Source organism: Tenrec ecaudatus, chromosome 16 (genome assembly GCF_050624435.1).
Source record: "Tenrec ecaudatus isolate mTenEca1 chromosome 16, mTenEca1.hap1, whole genome shotgun sequence".
Lineage (NCBI taxonomy): Eukaryota > Metazoa > Chordata > Mammalia > Afrosoricida > Tenrecidae > Tenrec > Tenrec ecaudatus.
The window spans coordinates 76,595,996-76,616,220 of record NC_134545.1 but is presented as its reverse complement, the minus strand read 5'-3'; the positions used below and the strand labels follow the sequence as shown (position 1 = coordinate 76,616,220).

The following is a 20,225-nucleotide window of genomic DNA, read 5'->3' as shown; positions in this document are numbered from 1 at the left end:
CTCTGTGACCCTCACGGCGTGGTTCTCCTCTGGGACACCTGTCCTGCTCTGTGACCCTCACGGCGTGGTTCTCCTCTGGTACACCTGTCCTGCTCTGTGACCCTCACGGCATGGTTCTCCTCTGGGACACCTGTCCTTCTCTGTGACCCTCACGGCGTGGTTCTCCTCTGGGACACCTGCCCTGCTCTGTGACCCTCACGGCGTGGTTCTCCTCCGTGACACCAGATGTAGTCTGTAAGCCTCATGGTGGAGTTCTCCTCTCTGACACCAATAGTTGCCATGACGGGGAATTCACTTGATGGCAACGTGTTGTTGTTTTTTTAATGATTTATTGACCCATTAACCTGAACTCCTCAAAACAAAGCTATATATTTTTATTACTTCCAACTGATAGATTAAAACAAAAACAGAGGCTGATAACTTGCCTGAAGCAAGTGGCAGCAGGAACATTTCCACTCAGGTCTTTCCAACCGCAAAGCTATGTGTTTAGTCACACAATGAATACTTCTGTACGCAGTCTCTTGTCTTATCTACACCCTAACACTCTGCTGAAAATGTTATGGGCATCTCTCCCCTCTCTCATCCCGATCATCCTTCACAGGCTCCATTCCTCTCCCTCCAGATGCTTCCCTAGGCCTTCGTCCTATGCTTGGGAGAAAGCGCAAATGCTCCTGACAGTGTCCCAGCTCACCAGGAGAGATCAGGCTTAAGCTGCAGCCGTGGTTTGGATTGGTTTCTGAGAGACTGTGGGTGAGAAGCTACAGATATATATTTTTGTCTGTGATGGGCAGAGAAATGACTTGCTGGGAAATAGGCTCCGAGTGTTTGTGGCCTGGTTAGCCACACCATTTAGGAAACACTATAGATTTTTTCCCCCATCCTCCACTTGTAATTCTTTGTGGTTGTTATAAAGTACATGATCTTTGAAACAAATCCAAATACAGAAGAGAATGAAGTTAAGAGTGAAAGTCTCTCTCTCTCACTGTCTCTCCATTTCAAATCACATGGCTCATTTTATTTTTTGGTAAACATTTCCCCCACTTGAAATTCAACCATAACATTTGCTCCTTAGAACAGTTGTGTCTATGAGTTTGCTTTCAAAAGAATATCTAACTTTCACCCACACTGGATGAGATCACACGAAACCACCTCCACAGCTTAAGAGAAAGAGATTTCTGTTTTATAAATAAAGATCAAAGGTATAAAAGAATCAGTGCTCGAGTTGGAAAGTATTTGGTTGTTTGTACTTTATTTCTATTAGTCTCTAGCAGCTAAATTAGTGAATGACACTTATGCTTCCTGTGGCCCTAATTAGAGATCTCATGTGAGTGCATTCTTCCATCCAACCTTCCGTGTGTATCTTTATGGTTGGCCATGACCAGAAGATGTACGGACTCAGCAGCCTGGTGATGTGGAAAGGTAAAAGACAAAAAGACAGCAGGTACCAGGCTATGAATGGTAATATGCAAGAAATGAGGATTCTCTAGACATGGTCCCATCATGTCCAAGTCATGTGACCGACATGCTTCCCACTTTCTTCCCTTTCCACTTTCCACAGAGATGGCAAGTTCTCCATTCCCCTGACGTTGGCAGTTTCTCTCTGTAACGTGGTAAAGAGAGGTAACTATACCTACCAGAGCCTCTACTAAAGCAGCGGGTCCCAAGTGGGCAATACCACCCCTGGGGGGCGCTGGAACGATCCAGGGGGCGGCAGAAAACTTTACTCTGGATTAGGGGCTTTAGTTCCAATGTTTTTAATTGCCAGGGGCTTGCTGAGTAAATTTTCCCCCTGAAAAGGGCGATAGGGGGGCAAATAAATTTGGGAAGCTATGCTCTCATAGGAGAGTCAATCTAGTAATGAAAGTCAACCAACTCCTCCCTAAGGAAAGGTCTCGTGAGTTGAGCTGGAAAGAGCCAGGTCTTTAAATCATGGTGAAGAAGTGAAGATCTGAAGAAGTCTCCTTTGGGGCTCCTTCGATTAAGAGTGGGGGTGGGGAGACAAGCGCAAAGCTTGGGGCATCGAGAGAACCACGGCCAGGCTGAGACGACAGAAGGCCAGGTGGGTCTGCACGAAGGAAGCCGAAGAGGTGGGCAAGGAGCAACAAAAAGCCCAAAGGACACAACTCGCAGCCACCAGTCCATGCCGACTCTAAGCAATTCGTAACCCACTGGGATGCCAGAGCTCCTGGGGGGGTGGGCAGGGCCTCAGAAATGAAGACCCTCCTAGTCTGTACCAGGGGGTTGGGTTTATCTGAAGAGCAATGGGAAGAGAGCCGTGGTGGCGCTGCTGGGTAGACATTGGACTGCTAACTGTGATGTGGGTAGTTCACACTCACCCAGCGCTCCTTGGGAGAAAGTTGAACCTATCTGCTCCCACAGAGAGTTACAGCCAAACAAACCCTTTGTAGTTTTTATTTTATTTTTGTCAGAGCAGTGGGAAGCCACTAAAAAAGTTTAAGGAGGATGGCAGAATACCAGGTGACATCGTTCAGATTTGCAATTTTAAAAGATTCCCCTGGAAGAAAAACATGAGCAACGGGTGGAAGGTGAGGAGTGTGGAATTTCAGTAATCAATAGAGCACATGATAGATAGGTGAGACCAGTGGTTCTCAACCTGTGGGTTGTGACCTCTTTGGAGGTTGCATGATCCTTTCACAGGGGCACCTGATTCATAACAGTAGCAAAATGCAGTGATGAAGTAGCAACAAAAATAATGTTAAGGTTGGGGGTCAGCACCACATGAGGAACTAACTGTATTAGAGGGTCACGGCATCAGGAAGGTTGAGAACCACTGCGGTCGACAGAAGTGGCAGTGGCCTAGATGCAAGCCGCAATTATAGATGTGAGGAAGGAAGTGGGTGCCTGGACATGGGATGGAGGGGTAGGAAGAAGAGTGTGTCAAGGCTGACCCCGAGCTTTCAGGTACGGGAGAACAGATGGGTGAGGGACCCCTAGAACAAGACCATCTGGGGAGACAAGACTGAAAGTTCTACGTTGAGAATGTTTAGTTTGAGGTGTCTTTGAAGCAACCAAGTGAAGCTGCCGTGGTGGCCTGTGGGACAGTTGTCTCAGGGCCTCAGAGGAGTGGTGAGGTCTGGAGAGAGAAATTCACTTTGCATAGGGGTGATCGTTGACGCTCTCAAAACTTGCAAACTCAACTTCCAACGAGTCGATACTGACTCAGCTCCACCTTATCCTGGATCTGTGAAGCGGTAGATTGCGGAGGAAACAGTGTTTGTATTGAAACTCTAGGCCTGGGTAAAACCACCCAGGGAAGAGAATATTGGGTGAGAACAGGTCAGGAATGAGGGCCACGTCAGGAGGACTGTCCACCAGTAAAAACCCAGTGTAACAGCTGAGTCTGCAGAGGGAACACAGGACAGTTGGCCAGCAGGGCCAGGAACGGGGGGGAGGAGCACTGGAAAGCACCCGGATTTACCTCTATGCCCAGACACTGGCCTAGGGGGCGAGAGAAGAGGACGGCAAAGATGGCTTCGGGTAGGCCTTCCATTCTTCTCTAGCTTCTACTCCAGCCCTTCTCCTTCTCCACTGTTACAGATCGAGAAGTCCTCTTGCCTCCTTCGGAGAATTGCCTCCTCTCCAGCCTCACCTCTTGGTCCTCCGCTGCTGCTTTGTCTGAGAGGGGCTCTTCACTTACCCTGTTCCAAAGAACTTCTTCCCACCTGATGAATTTGGTGGCTAGGCCTTCGGTACCCTGTGATTTGTAGAGCACCCTCCTTGACGGAAAAATGATCACCAGGAAGATCCTCCTGCATGCATGGCCCAAACAATGCCTGGCACAGAGCAGGTGCGCAATGGCTGCTCATTAGACGCCACGGGAGTTCAATGCACAGGGTCCAGAACCTGACAGGCCTGGGATCGAACCACAGCTCTGATAACACCTCTGAGTGCGGTTTCCTGGCCTGCAAACTGGGAGCCACTTCTCCCCTAGCGGCCCTCGCTGCATGTTGTCTTGTGCACCAGCAGGGCTCTAGATACGTGGGCGCACTCCAACCCACCCAACCGGGGATAGATATGGGCTTATTCAGCTCCCCTGTAGCAGCGTGAGAGAGGGTGGGGACAGCTATTTGCTAGACACACTTGGGGTGACTTGGGACCCGTGACTTGGAACCAGTGCCACCCATCTTTCCCCCAGTCTTCCCAGGTGGAAACACTCTTTAGCGAGCACATTGTAAGAAATGGAGACACTGTCTTGGGCTCTTTGGCGGAGTGGTTGTGTTCCAGGCTGCTTACCCCAAAGTTGGCAGTTTGAAACCACCAGCTGGTACGCTGGAGAAAAATGAGGCTGTCTACTCACATTAGAAGTTACAGTTTGGGAAACACACAGGGACAGATCTGTCCTGTCCTATAAGGTCACTATGAGTCAGCATTGACTTGATGGCTTGATGAGAAGATTGTGTATGTGTGTGTGTTTGTGTGTGTGTGTGTGTGGTTGCTTGGTTTCCTGGTCAGCCCCGAGGGGAAACTTTCCAGCCACCCTCCTCCTGCAGAGGCCCATCCAACTGCTTGTAGTCACTTAAAAGGGGTCCTGCACAAGGTGGCAGCCTGCAGGATGTGAACCCCACTAGTCAGAGGCTGTGAGATGAGCCACTGGTCTAGGAGTGGAGGATTTACCAGCATCAACCTGCTGGTTTGAGAAGTAAAGGAAATACGATGCCAACTACAGCGACCAGCACCACAGATCTGTGACTGCATCACAGAGAACCAACAGGACTTCCCTGCCCTCCCTTCAGTCCCGCTCTGGGTTCTCCCGAGGCAGATGGGTTGCAAGTCTGACCAGGGCAGGGGTCAGAGCCTCAATCTGAACTGGACACTTTGGGGCAAGACACAGGCGGGGTCTTTTTATCACCTGGTTTGGCCATCAGGGGCTGTATTATGGCAGAAGGGCTCCGTCATCTTGCCGCTGGACAAGGCGGCCAACGAGAGAGCCAGACTTTCTTGGGAACCTGGGCATCCTTAATTGCACTGGACACGAGGGCGGAGGAAAGACAGGGAGGAATCTGTTCATACCTGGTGAAGACAAACTTCCCAGTGCCTCTGGAGTGCTGGTCAGCTAGTTCTCGCCTTCAGATTCTCAGCGACATTCCAGGCATTAAGGAGGAAAGATGTATGAAGTCCCTCTCTGCAGAGTGAGCTGTGCGCTGAACAATCGGCCTCAAAGTGGAGGGGTGGGGGTGCTGTTCACCACATTTAGTGGCGAAGGGGGTTCAACAGAACCTGTAGGAAAGTTGGACACGTGTTCCCTGGAGGTATAAGGGCCCAGGGCCAGATGTCATTCCGCTCAGCAGAATTTTAAGGCCGTGGCTTTTGTTCCAAGGCATCAGAGCAGGGAGGGAGACAGTGGTTGGGAGGCTGGCAAGCAGCAAACACTCCTTTGTGATGGGGTAGGGGGGTGGGGGCCTACAATGCCGCATGAACCCTGGGAAGCAGGCAGCTGGGAGTCACTTCAGAGAGATCCTGCACAGATGCCAGCCTGCAGGTACAGAGCTTAAAAGGCTGTGGGGTGAACCTACACTGAAGTGGAGGGAGGGGGACACAGCCCATGAGAGAACCTGCCAAGGTACAGACCAAGGTTGCCCAGGTGCCACACCAAGACACGCAAGTGCCATTGAGTCAATTCCGACTCACCCCCACCCTGGAGAACAGAGTAGAATTGCCTCTGTGGGTTTTAAATTGCCCGGGGAGTTTTAAATGCCAATCAGGCCCCGAGATTGGGTTGGGCTTACCACGTTCTCAGCTATATTGTCCCATCTTCCTGCTCCCACCTCCACTTGTGCATCCATCCAGGAGCCAAGGAGACATTAGGGAGCTCATCAGCAGCTTTAGGAGGAAGGTGACCCCATAGCAGGAAGCAGCTGGGAACAGGAAGGGGAAGGATCTCAAAGCAGATGTTGAAGTGTTGACTGAATGGGGCAGCCTGGTCTCCAAACGGAACCTGTGGGACAGAGTGTGCAGAGGAAAGCCGTGGGACGGGGACTTTTGCAGGGCCCAGCTTTCGCCACCCAATGGCAGGACCTAAGAGGCACAGGGGAACAGGCCTTTGACCTACGGTGTGGATCTCGCTAGTTTCACTATAGCTACGCTGGTATCTAGTGTGCTGTTGTGAAATTGTGCGCTAGACCCATCCTGGAGAGAATCAGTGGGCACCACGTGTGAAACCCAGAGCTGTATTGGCCCAACTCTTACGTCATATAGGAGAGGGACCTACAAAGGGCTAAGCAGGAGGCAAAATGCACCTTTGGGGAGGGAGAAGCGATGGCTCCTGGGAAAGGCATGCCAGCAGAGGGGCTGGAGACTGTCTTGGAGGCTGAGTGCGAGCTGGGCGTGGCAAGGACTGGTGCTGAAGCCGGGCAGCAGGTTTGTGGAGAAGCCCTGGGTCCCGGGTCCTGGCTGGGGCTGGTGGAGAAAGCTTTCCTAGGGTGAATTCTTCTACTCAATCCAAGCAATCCACCTCCCTCCAGTTCCTCACCCCTTCCTTGCTCCTCCCCCACCCCAGGTCCAGTAAGGACGTGGTGGGAGTTGGTGGGAGGGTGTGTGGGTGCTCCTCTTGGTCTGAGTCTTCCCCACCTGCCACTCAGGTTCAGTCACTGCCACCAGGTGTGTCAGAATAGAACTCTGCTCCAGAGCTGCCGAGGTAGACGGCCAGGCCTTTGTTTAGAGCAGTGGCTCTCAGCGTTCCTACTGCCACGACCCTTTAACGCAGTTCATCATGTGGTGACCCCAACCATAAAATTATTTTGTTGCTACTTCCTAACAGTCATTTTGTTACTGTTATGAATCAGGGGACCCCTGGTGAAAGGGTCGTTTGACCCCCCAAAAGGGTCACGATCCACAGGTTGAGAACCACTGCTTTAAAGTTTCTTTCCAGCAGACTGGAACTGCCAATATAGCAATGGGGTACATTCAATGCAGGGGCTCACGGCAGGCTGCCCCCCTACCCACTATACATCACAGAGTGCACCTTTTTAAATAAGTGACAAGTGCAGAGCTGGGCCTGTGTTGACAAAAACACATCTGAGAAAGAGCTGTGCAAACCGCGACCCCTGTTCTGAGTGGGGGTGCGGCAGAGGTTTGGTTGGCAGAGTGCTCTCTTCACCTGGGACATGGCTCAACTATACCCTCTGGCGCATCCTGTCGGGAGGTGTCGGCCAAGGGCACGAGGACAGATGTGTGACTACACTCTGTCAGCATTTCACAGCAATCTTCCATGTTCTTCCCATTTGGCTGCAGCTTTGAAGCTGAAAGATGGCAGGAGCCAGATCTTGTTATCTAACTGCCCAACTCCAGTTTTAGCCACTTCCTACATAGCACCAAGGAGCCCTGGGGATGCTGTGGGTTAGAAGTCTGGCTGCTCACCACAAGGCTGGCAGTTCAAACCCACCCGCCACTTCTCTTGTGGAAGATGAGGCTGTTTGCTTCCACAGAAATCTCGTCTTGGAAATCCGACAGAAGGCGGGCGGCTCAGTTGGAATGGGCTCCGTGGGAGTGGGTTTGGTTGGCATCACCAGGTAACTTGGTGGTACAGTGGTTAAGTGCTTGACTGCTAACCCAAAAGCTGGTGGTTCAAACCCACCAGCCACTCAGCAGGAGAAAGATGTGGCAGGTCTGCCCCTATAGAGATTTACAACCTTGAAAACCCTACAAGGGCAGTTCTACTCCATCTTATAGGCTCTGGAACGGGCTTTGCTGCAACAGGTCAGGTATCACTAACACAGGGTACCGCTCTTGACATCAACATAACAGTGGGGCAGAGATATGAGCCATCACTCTCTTCCTGAGGGTTAGTCGAGCATTAGCCTGTTTGGAATTCCTGATGCCGGTATACATTACAAAACAAAAAGAATGCCATGCCCACACACGTCACTGTTGAGCCAACCCTGACTCATGTGACCGAATGTCTCAAAACAGACCTGTGCTCCACAGGATTGTTGAAGGGGTCAGGTTTTGGGGAATCAGACTGGCAGGGACTTTTTTTTCTTTTCTTTTCCTGTTATCCATTGAGCTAACCACAAGGTCAGAGGTTCAAACCCACCAGCTGATCTGCACAAGAAATCTACTCCTGTGAAGAGTTGTAGTCTTGGAAACCTACAGAAGCTGTTCTACTGTGTCATGAGTTGATTAGCAATCTTTTCAGGAGCAAGACAGACTGCCTGTGTTTCTCTTGTGGGGCCACTGGGTGGAGTGAACACCCAATACTTCTGCCAGCAGCCAAGTGCTTAACCATTGCACTCCTAGAGCGCCCATTAAGACTCCTTAGGGTGTCATCTCTGGTGGTGTAGTGGTAACACAATGGGCTGCCATCTGCAGGGTTGGCAATTTGAAACCGCCAGCAGTTCCTTGGGAGAAACGGTCCCGCTCGGAGAAACCAACAGGGGGTTGCTATGACTCAGCATTGACTCGATGGCAGTGAGTTTGGGTTTTGTTGTTGTTAAGTGTAATATGGACGGCCAGGAGAACAATTTTTTTTAATAGAGTGCTCCTTAAAAGCAAGGATGATGAGTCTTCTTCCATATTTTATACATGTTGTCAGGAGCAAGCAGGCCCTGAGAAAACGACACTGCACTTTGTAAAAGTGGCAGGCCAGCGGAAGAGAGGAAGACACTAACCATGGGCGTCCACATACATCGAGGAGGATGTCCCACTGGGCAGTGTTTTGTTCTGTTGTACATAGAACCAACTCGGTGGCATCTAAAAACAGCAAAATATACAGAGTCAAACAACAACAAAAACCCTCTTGCTCTCGACTTGATCCTGACTCGTAGCAATCTGAGTGCCACGGAGACCTGCTCCAGAGTTTCCTTCCCGGCAGTTTTCATGGAAGCAGATCACAAGGCCCTTCTTTGCTGGCACCAAGGGTGGCTTTGAACTGTCAAACTGAAGGTTAATGAACTCACTGCCATGGAGTCGATTTCCATTCGTGGCAGCCCTGGAGGGTTTCTAGACGGTGACTATTAACAGGAGTAAGCTGCCACTTCATCTTTCTCCCATGGAGCAGGTGGTGGATTTGTACCACCAACCGTGCGGCTAGCAGTCCAACACTTACCTGACAGTGCTACCAGCAATTTGTAAGGACAAACCGTTCACACCACTCACAGGCTTCCCGAGTGAACATCAGTGGTATTAACAAGACAGGGGTAAGGAAGCAGGCTTTCTTAGAATTCACTTAGGATTTCCTTTCATCCTCAATTACTTTTAAAACACTTTTGGACTTTCAAATTGACAAATGTTGTGTTATCTATATTTTTTAGTGAAAAAAATAGGTAAGGAAATCAATAGAAAGACTCTTTGGATTTGAGTAATCTACTAAGTTAGGGAATTCTTCTAAAAGTGTGTGCTGTGTACTTCATGTAGCTCTTCAGTGGTACCCTGCCACCTTAGAACAAAACGGCTGAGGAATCTTTAGAAAATTGTTCAAGATCTAAAACCCTCCATTTCAAGAAAATGCACCATAGAAGCAGTTCTTGAAGGAGACAGTTAAAACGGAGGCTGCAAGCCTACGACCACTAGTAGTAAAGACAAACAACAGCAAATTATGCAATCAAATTTTTAATAACAAAGATACTATTTTTAACATGGTCAAATATACTTGGCTATGTCTGGAATTTCTTTTTAAAAAATGCAGCTAGCCCAACAGTGCAACCATACAGTTTTTGACAGAACATTCCATAGATCAACAGAAAATACATTTATTTGGGCACAAAAAGAAAACAAAAACAGATCTTTTAAAGAGAATCTCTAAGCAGCATTTTGTTTCTGCAAAACAGACATATCTTGTATTGATTAAATATCTACAAGTGCTTCTCCTTTACAAAAATACATATATTCTTAATAGACTAAGTCATTAACAATGACCTGGTAATTCTTTCGCTTCAATTTGAATGATTTATAAGCTAAGTCTTACAACCACAAAAAGGTTTTTTATTTGTATTAAGATGTTACCACTTTTGACAAAAAGCTTAAAATATTTTATATCTTAAAAAGAAAATTAGCAACGTAACTTTACAATAGAGTCTATGATAGTTTTCTTTACGGCGAGGGCTACTATGTTAAAAACAGGTGCTCGCTGTTGTGTTGACCAGATGCAGGGTAGCAGCGGTACACTGGTACCTGCCTACACACACTTGTCTTGGACCACAGCTTCATAAGGACACTTAGGCCCCCACCCCCCACCCCTTCTAAAAAATTCAGCAAAAGGGAAACAACCCCAAGCGACTTCCGGCTGATCCCATTTCACTTTTGCCAGTCAGAACTCTTGCTTCAGTGGTTGATGTGAAGCATGGGGTAAATAAGCCAAGGCTGTTTACTAGGCTCAATACTAGCCAGAAACAGTTAAACTTCACTTATATGAGATTAGGTTCTTATTTCATAAAGCTCCAGGAAACGGAAGAAAGCCAGCCTCAATGGTTGACATCCGCGTGACTACTTGATTCAGGACTTAAAGACAATTAAAAGCAAAAGAGCATTTCTGCAACTCGGTCTCAGCTGTGAGGCTTAGAAACGGAGGCATAATGAGTGCACAGACACCTCTTGGTGAGCCTTTAAAATAAGTAAATTACCTCTAGGTTCAATTTCATCACTGTCTAAAAAGGAACTGCTCAACGGGTCTCATTCTATTTGAAAATACAATACGGACAGCAGGTAAACACATCTTTTGTGAACAAACTATATTACATTAGGAAGAGCATCACTTTTAAGTTATTAGACAATTTACAGAATTATTGGACGTTTTACAGAAAACACAACTACAAAACCCTGTAATGAACATTTAAGTATATTCTGATGCCTTTGTAAGCCGATGTTTTCCATCAAACTACTACTGACCTAGGGGGTATCAAGTAAATCCAGAGACTTGGTTATTTTGTGCTTCAAAAGAGTTTGTTGATAGTGTATCTAGCAGGTATTATGTTCCCGTTACTCCCTAAACTGTAGGGATAGAGATCTAAAAGTAATGGTAATAGCATTTCAAGTTTGTTTCTACCGCAGAAAATTACATGTATCCCAAACATAGTCACTTTTGAAATTCCTACACCCAACCACCATCTTACTGGTATAAAGCTTTGCCCACCAGAACATTCCTTAAGGATAAGCCAGAGTATGGGATAAGATATGCATCCTGTTTTGTTTTTTTTTTTTAATCCTAGCCAAGAAGGTTTACCTAGTGAACTATCAGGGCTTAAGAGTTTTATCTTTCAGGTGGCTAATAGCATGTACTCCCGAGGAGAAACGTCCAGAGAGCCTAACTGTTCCGATACGCTCTCGTTCTTTGTGGCCTGTTTTTTTGGTGCCAAATTTGGTTTTATGGTTAAATTATAATAAAGTCATTGCTGAGAAACAGACAAATAATTTCATTTGAACGAACAAACAAAACCTCCGGGCCTTTATGAACAAGTTTCTTCTAAATAGAGAAAAAGTCCTTGTGTACGCCCAATAGAATGTACTGTTTTCCATACAAGCAAGCTTCTCAACATTTCTACCAAAGCCTTTCTTTTGTAAAAATCTTCATATAGCTAGGAACCCAAGAATAAAGTAAATGTAATTTTAGTTTATAATGCCCATAGGGAATAAAAAGCTACTTGAATTTAAAATTTAAATCTCAGTTTCAATTTTCAAGAGATTTCTCTCATGCAACTTCCAGAGGGAAGCTATTTGTTATGTTTACCTCTTAATGCTGAGCTGTATCTGTCAGATGGTGCTGAGATAAACTGAGCATGTTTGAAAGGCAGTGTCCTCTGATTATTGGCAGGAAAAAAAATTGCATTTGGCTAATTGCACCAAGAAAATTCAGCTTAAAATCTCTCTCTGGTGAATATTTTAGGAATTAATCAAGGTTATTGTCTAGCTATATGAAATTAAAATTCCAAGTTTCTACACTGTTAAAACGGTTTCTCCAATGTGGTTGTAATTAACAGTAAAATGTCTTTGGTGATGTCTACTTTCTTATGTAACTATTTTAAAAAGAGATTAATTTATGAGTGCTGATTCAGAGACAAAATCATTCATAAGAGAAAGGAACAGAAAACTAAAAGTGTAAGCAGTAATCTACAACAGAAATGCACTTTAGCAGTGAGGCACTTTCTCTTAAGTATTGTCCATAAAGCTAAGCAGTTGATAATACTATATTACACAGCTAGTTCATTCTTAAAGAATCAATTCCATTTAGGTTACATTTGAATAGGTAATATTTGTGAGCAAACTCATTACATTTATAAAATGTGGCATGTTAGTATGGGATAGATTTTCAATGAATGAAGAAATGACATATTGTCTAAAAGTAGTCAAGAGACATGAGACATCAAGTTACTTCCACCCCAAACTGAATGAATAAATAAATATTAGCTATCAATGAACCTTTTATTCTTTATACTTTCTAAAGCTTCTTGTTCATCTGAGAAATGGCCATCTGCTGATTATTTCCCTATTCACTGATGGGATTTACTTTCATTAAAGTGCTGTCTATTAGCCACAGGCCTCCTTTACATCTAAGCTTGCTAGACCCTTTTACATCTATTCTTTCCAAGGCAGACTCAGAACAGATTGAAAATTTTTTTACAAGCATCAAGTTCCTTCAGTTTATTGCTTAAGAAGAGATTAAACAATTCAGTTTTTACTATTCTCCAATTTTACAGACTGAAGACGATTATTCCTATGAGTTGTTTATGTAAAGAACCTGTCTACTAATACACACTCTCAATCTATAAAGTCAACCACAAAAGTTGACTGTACACCTGTACTGCACCTAATTTCTTGTAAATTCGATCTCCTTCCTGCCTTAGAAGGTAATGAATGGAGATTTAGTGAATTACTGGACATGAAAGTTTTCTATGGTGGTACTGAACATGCCAAAAGAAGGCAGAGGAAGAAGCTCAGTAGTTCTAACAGTAACACTGGACGAGATCAGCATTACTCAGGAGCATGTTAGAGGTGTACCTTTCCCCAAATACGAGTGACACTCTTCTTCTCTATGTATGGTTTTCACACGTTTTGACACATGTTCCAGCCACTTCAATACAAATGCTAACACATTAAGTAAAGGAATTTCATACACAATTCCCAATTCTATAGCTGCTTCCAAAATGTTTCCTTGGAAAAAGACTGAAACTACATTTGATCAGGCAACTGGACAAATTTAAAGAGTTAATGTATGAGAGGGTGTCATCTCTTATGGGGGAAAATGGGATGAAAAGACAATGCATTTTCCCCAGGGACTTTTTGAAGCTCCCTCATATATAAAACTCACTTACGGCTGTCAGTGTTGACTGGGGACCCCAAACATCCAATTCTCATTTGTGGCTTACATAATGTACTCTGAGTACATTTTGAGTTGAATTAGCTAAATTAAAGAATCTTTAATATGAAAGACACTCTTTAATTACTGACTACGCATCTGACAGATTTACTAAAAATATTAAATATCTTAGGCATGTCAGGGAACTGGGTTTCACAGCATAACAAAATAGTTCCTATAGCTAGACAGTGTATTCATATTTGGTTGAGTGTAAAGGTCTGTTTCAACCACTTAAAGAGTCCAAAAATGTACATTTAAAAAATCTACTTGTGGGCCCTTTGAAAAACAAACACAATCTGACAAAATGATGTTAAAGTATTGCCATAACCTTAAAAAATTCAGATCAACAGGAAACTGTAGACTTTGGAACTTGGGGGTGGGGGGAAGATAAAACGGAAAAAATGGAAGTTCTGGCCTTTCACACTCCAGAATGCATTGAGATGTTAGCTGGATGACTTCGTGTGTCTTAGAGCTGCGCGGTGCTTGGTTTCTAAGGGGCATTTGATTTGGAAGGCATTGATGGGTGCCACATTTGACTAGAACGCAGCACACCTCCTGGGTGTGCAGCACAGACAGACACTACGTGCGATCGCCGACTGTGCTCGTGTCAGATTTCTGCAGCAGTGATGCTCCCTAACTTCCACACTTCCCTCCTAAGTTTCTGAGGTGGAATTGCGGACTTCCCTTCCAAAGGAAGTTTTCAAAAACTGAGAGTTTTGAAAAGTTTACTTTCATGGACTTGCAGACAAACCCCAAAAGGAATGGAAGACTTGAGTGAAGGGCAAAGTTGAGGATGTCATCAAAGGCCTGACCGCAAGGAGGTTTTATATATAAAATGGCCTTTGATCACTCCAGAGCCTGCAACGAAGGACACTCCCACCACTGGTTTGGGTCAGCGTGCTTGTCTGCTCTACTGCACTGACCCAATTGTACGCCTATGGTTTGGCAAGCTGATACGTAACTAACAGTTCTAATCTACCACTGCTCTGAGACTCTGGGAATCATAAAATAGCTACTGAAATCTGCTCTAAAAATTGTAATATCTAAAACTGTCACAACCTTCGGCATGCCACACGTAAGGCCAACTTAAAGAGCGAGACAATGCCCTGGCACGTGAGCGCCACAGTGGTGGTGCAGCCACAGAACGGTGGAGCAGTGTCGGCTCGGGAGGCTGCACCATTGTCACAAGGCATCGTGACAGAAGATTAACCTTGCTCACGAGCCTTGCTTGAATTGGAAGTAAATGTGGTCCTCTGACTGTGAAGCTCGAGCGTTAGTTTCTCCAAAAGGTCGCTTATGTTTTCAATTTGGAGGGCTAGCGGGACTTCTTGTGCAATTGGTAGACTACATGCACAGGTAACTAAAGAATGCCTACAGTTAGGACGTGCTCTAGGTTAAAGCATAATTGGAACTTTCCCCCAAAGGATTCTGTACACACACAAAAAGCTTACCATGAACAAGAAAGACAGTGGCTCGGAAAACACTTTTCTGAACCCATTTCCCATACAAAATAATTTCAAGATACTAGATTCTTGCACAGTACTCTATTTAAACAAGAATGAATAAAATAGTATGTGAAAACTGCAACACCACAAAGATTGAGCCATTTTACGAGTGCGATCAAACATTAGAACAATCTTGCGACGGGCAAGCAAACGGTTCCGAAGACTGGATCATGGCGGCGGGCCTAACGGACATCCACTATGGGCGGGTTGCACACTGTGAGCGGCACAGAGACCGTGTGCAGACAGTTCAGTAGCAGAATGGCACTTGGTTTGCTCTTCATGGAAACAACATAGATGCAAGTGACAATTTAGAGACAGACAATGGCCTTATTTGCATGCTGAAGATCTGGTTGTGTCCCTCTAGTCCACACACTGTTCACTGTGCAATCTGTCGACGAGCAAACAAAGAGTGCAGGATTCCTCTCAGGGGGATCGAGGCCCCTTGGTCTAACCAAAGTCAATTCTTGGTCGATACTGCAATACCATGGGGTATGACTAAGAAACAAAAACAGATGATCAATGTAAGACCATGTTTATATAAAAATGATCAAGACAGTTCATATGAAAAGAAGAATTTTAAAACAAATGCTGGGGGATTCGAGTTTGCAGTATTTCCTGATATTCAGGATTATGGCAGACTGTAATTATCATGAAAACGCTCTTTTAACTCATTTATTTTCTCTCTAGGATTAATCAAGTTTTCCATAATAGGCAGCAGAGACCAAACTCTAAGGCCTGGGGCCATCACACCCTTTCCCAAATGCAAACTAAAACAGTCTGGCTCTTGGGGAGAGGCCGGGCCGATGGGGATCTGAAGCACGGAACCTGCTCGAAGGTAGCAAGTTGGGGGTGTGGGGGGTGGGGGGTGAAGGCTGCCGCCGGTGAGAATCGGCCGAGTTATACGCCCAGCAAAGAGACCAAACTGTGGGAAACCCGGGTCGTTTCCACACATCAGATTTTTCAAAGGTTTGATCCTTATTTTCTTTTTAATTAAAAAATTTGTAATGACTCTTAAAAAAAACCTACTTAAAAACAACCAGCTAATTGTTATATCAGACACATGGGCCCCTGGCTCCTTTCGGTAATCAGTTGACAACTATTCCAATACAACTATTAGACAACCCGAAGGAAATGTTCGTATTGCCCTTCCGGCTGCTCTGACCAGTAAGAAAGGCTGCCACACAGTAGTCGGGACCAAGCACTTCCTGCAGGATAACGGCACAGGACTACCTCTGCTCCTGGTTTCCACCTTGCCCTATTCAAGAAGAACCAAAACAACAGAGGCGGATCATCAGGGTTCTGGAGAACCAATGGTCTGATTTATTTTAAAGACAGACTCCCCTTTCCAAAACAAAACTTTGAGGATCTACTCTTGCTAAACTGAGAAAGTGTCTGTGGCCACTGACTAAGGTTCTCCTTTCATCTTAGTATTAAAAAGCCACTGTCGCCGAGTCGATCCTGACGCACTGCAACCATTTGTGGGTCTCTGCGGCCCTACATCTCTACTGGAGTGGAGAGCCTCAGATTTCTTCTGTAAATTGGAGCACTAGTGGAGGAGTAGGCTAGGAGTTTGGCTGCTAACCATAAAGTCCGCAGTTTGAAGGAAGATGTTACAGAAAAAGCTACAGTCTCGGAAACCTGCAGGAGGGAGTTCTACCCTATCTTCCAGGGTTGCTGTGAGTCAGGACTGACTCAACGGTGGTGAAAGCTTGAGTTTCTCCTGTAGAGCGAACGGAGATTTTGAATCACTGACCTTGTGGCTAGCAGAACAACTTTGGGGGCATGCCAAGTGGCTGGTGCAGAGAATGGCATATAGCTTACTCCCTTGCCACGGGCCTGTCTTAACATTTAGAAGAAGGACCAAGTGAGATTCAAGCACAGCTGAGCTGGGAAGTACTGAGAAGATGCGAAGCTGGATGGAGCCTTTACCGCGGGGCCCCGATGGGACTGGTGGGCAGGAAAGGCAGTCCCTTCAGTTTGAGTGCAGCAACTGAAAGAGCCTCCGCCATGTTCAAAGGGCTGGAGTAAAAGTACCTCCGTCACTTAAGGCTTCCTGGGTCCAAAACGACTTTGCTTTTAATTCCAATGAACTGTTTTTATTTGAAACATCATTCTGTCCCCTCGGAATCAGGTGATCTGGGAGCAGAGCACACAGATGTGCACTTGGCAAAGCTCCCTCCGTGGCTCTGAAGTTCAGCCAGATTTGGAGACCACCAACCTAGAGAGCCTATCCACCTGCACTAAGGCCTCTTGCACCCTCACTCCCATCCCCTGGTTGGTCCACTGCCGATTTCCATTTGCTTTCTGCCAACAACCAGTCACTCATGGAGGGGTAGCTCCACCACCCACAGCAGCACCCACCCAGACCAGGCCGTTCAGGGATGAAGGACGAGAGAACTCTAGGCAAACCTTACCCTTTAATTTAGAGTTTTCTCAGGGTTTGGTTGAGAAATGTTTTGTCCTCTCTCAAATCATCATCTGTTAGTTTGTGCTATGACAATATCGGAGGTTTAATAATTTAAAAAAAATTCATAACAACACTGGGAATTTTAAAGCTAATATCTTAGGTTCTAGCATTTACGTTTCACCATGCTTTTGAAAGTAAATGGTATCGTGTTATTCTGTGGGAAAACAAGGAACATTGCTGCTTCTTGGCATGAAATCACTGCCGACTGGGTCTGCCCGTGCCAGAGTTTTCAGTCCTTGGCCTCCTCATGTACACATTTAAACGTGGACATGTTATAAAATGACAATGTTAACTTTCATTTTTCCTGCATACGAAGTATGTTCTTTTAACCTTTGAGTCAACAGTTTTTACTGTAAGAGATTTGTGAAATATGAAAAAGAATGAAGATTAAAATGAAAATTATTTAAATCTGACTATTTTTAAAGTAATCACCCTAGACCTTGTAGTCACTATTCTTTGAGTCTTAGGCATATGCTTAACAACTGGAATCATGCTAAACATTATTTTGTTATTTTTTTCTGAATGGAAATTTCTCTTGCTGTCCATTTGCATTTATTCTAGCATAAATTAACCTTGACCCAGTCACTCATGTTTCCTCTCCCAGGACAGGCTATCAGAAGTGTAACTGCTGGTTCAAACAGCATACACAATTATTTAAGACATGCTTTGGTGTATACTGTCACATGGGCTTTAACGACAACATTCCAAGGTTTAAACTTCCAGAAGAAACGAACAGCCATCTCCCTAAAGCTTCACTGATAATGAGCAACGTCTTTGTAAATCAGCATGTTCTCCCTCGTTTCATTGGCTTCTACAACAAGTTCGTCATTTGTGTATGCTTATCAGCCAATTGTTTCCTTTTTTGTTACTTTATAGATTTACTCAAATTCTTTATGTATTAGGGGCATTAACTCTTTTCTGTGCTATATATTGCAAATATTTCCTTGGTTATGGTATTTTCGATGTATATTTCACTATTAATGATCAACAGAATCTATCTTTAGTTCTTATTCCTTTGAAAGTATAACAAGCAAGGCCATACCCACTCTGACATCAGCTATTCAACTGTATTCTCTTAAGGAACTGGTAGTGGTGTCGAATGTGAGTTATGGATTGAATGCCCCTCCACCCCTAGCCAATAGTCTCATGCAAGTGATTGAAAACAAGCCCCGCAAGCGCTGTACCTCCAAGCCCGTTTACACCTGCCTTTACACCCGTTCTCTCTGCTCCAGCCCTGCCATCCTCAAGGGAGAGATGTCTGAGGGTGGGCCTCTCGCCTCCCGGGCAGGGCATGGTGTTCCCTGGGCTGGGAGGCGCTATCCCAGACATTCCCGTGGCGCCTTCTCCCATTTTCTTTTGAGCTAGCCCCTCACCTCAGAGAGGCCTTCCCTTGGCAATTGTGCAGAATATTTGCCATTTCCCTTGCTTTATTTTGCCTTCTAACACCCTATATATTTTACTCATTTAATTTTCATCTCCTACTTTTACTAGGACCATACACTCCATGAGGATGGGGTTTCTGTTCATTTTTTGTTCTACAATTCTGAGGTCTAGGCGGTGCCCTGGGAATACAGCACGAGACGGTCCTGAGGGACCAGTGATGAGACTGGCACCAGGCGGGGTGGTGTTTTGCTCAGTTTTACACGGGTTCGCTGTGCGTAAGAATAGCCTCCAGAGCACCTAACAACCACAGCTACACAGACCAGGGCCCAGCACACGGCCAGGTGCTCAACGGATGTCTGCTACATTCATTCTTTCTCACTCTTTGGAAATCTAGCTATACAACCTCCTACATACTAGGGTTACTCATCTATTTTACTTACTTTAGCTTTAAGAGACATTTTCATGTGTGACAGCGAAAGTGAGCTCCATTAGTCATATTAAAGCTATGGCTGACCAGGGGCTCCTCTTTTCCATATTTCCTGATAGACATGAGAATGACTACTTTATCAAGGTAAAAAGAATCTGGCAACAGTGTGTTTAGAATAGCATAGGACGCCACAATTGAACTTTGGGGGAGAATTGATCTCTCTCTAATTAATTATTAAAGTACTATTGAGATACCTGAAGTGGTATTTTGGCTACATATACACTCATTTTTGTTCTCATGAAATTTAAGGTCAATGGTCTGATACATGAAATCTACTTTCAAATGGTTACACACACACACACACACACACACACACACACTCTCTAGAGATGAAGAGGTATGAGAAGGAAAGAGTAAGAGAGGGTGATAAGAGGCAGAAAGGGAAAAATGGGTAAACCTAGGTAAAGGTACTCTTTTGTATTATTGTTTTCTTTTGTTTTAGAAAAAGAAAAATTCGGTATCAAAAATCAGGTCTTAGCACTGAATATTTTTCAAGTGCTTTTTAGCCCCTCCTGATAAATTTTCATTGACTTTTGAGTGTTTATTTATAAAGTAAATATGTATAATACATATTTTCTATCCTTGAAATAGTGTATCTTTTTTGTACTTCTGATGAAAATTATTTTTGGTCTTTATAATGAAAAAACACAGTTCTAGAACCCATTTCCTAATATTTTATCATCTGTTCGAATTTTGATACCATGATTATGTTAACTTTCTAAAATAAATTGGAAAGAAATCCATCTTTTTCAATGATCTGAAATAATTTAGAGCAGTGAAATGACTCTTTAGAAATTTTGAGAGATTGTGACCATAAAAAACTACTCAGGCATCCTTTGAGGAAGCAATTATTTAGTATTTTAAAAAGCACTTTTCATGAGTTAATGATTTAGGTTTCAGGGTTTTCTCTTCTGAGGGGCAAAATTTGGTCCAATGATGTTTTGCTAGAGTACTGACCGTTTTGAGAAATGTTCACAAAACACAGAATAGAGCTGTACACATATTTCTTGTAATAAAAAGGTGATTATTTTTTCCTTGAGATTTTCTGATTTGGGACTAAAGGTGCAACTGATTAAC

General features: G+C 44.7%; 1 protein-coding gene across 3 annotated transcripts in view; it reads right to left on the bottom strand.

Moving 5' to 3' along the window:
• Nucleotides 1-9,551: 9,551 nt before the first annotated feature.
• The window catches only part of PCGF5 (polycomb group ring finger 5), a 170,115-nt gene continuing 159,441 nt past the window's right edge, over nt 9,552-20,225 (bottom strand). For all 3 annotated transcript variants that reach the window (XM_075534581.1, XM_075534583.1, XM_075534582.1), the window contains one exon: nt 9,552-15,306. In XM_075534581.1, the coding sequence (XP_075390696.1) occupies nt 15,259-15,306 (48 nt within the window). In that variant the 3' untranslated portion in view covers nt 9,552-15,258. The remainder of the gene's footprint in view (nt 15,307-20,225) is intronic.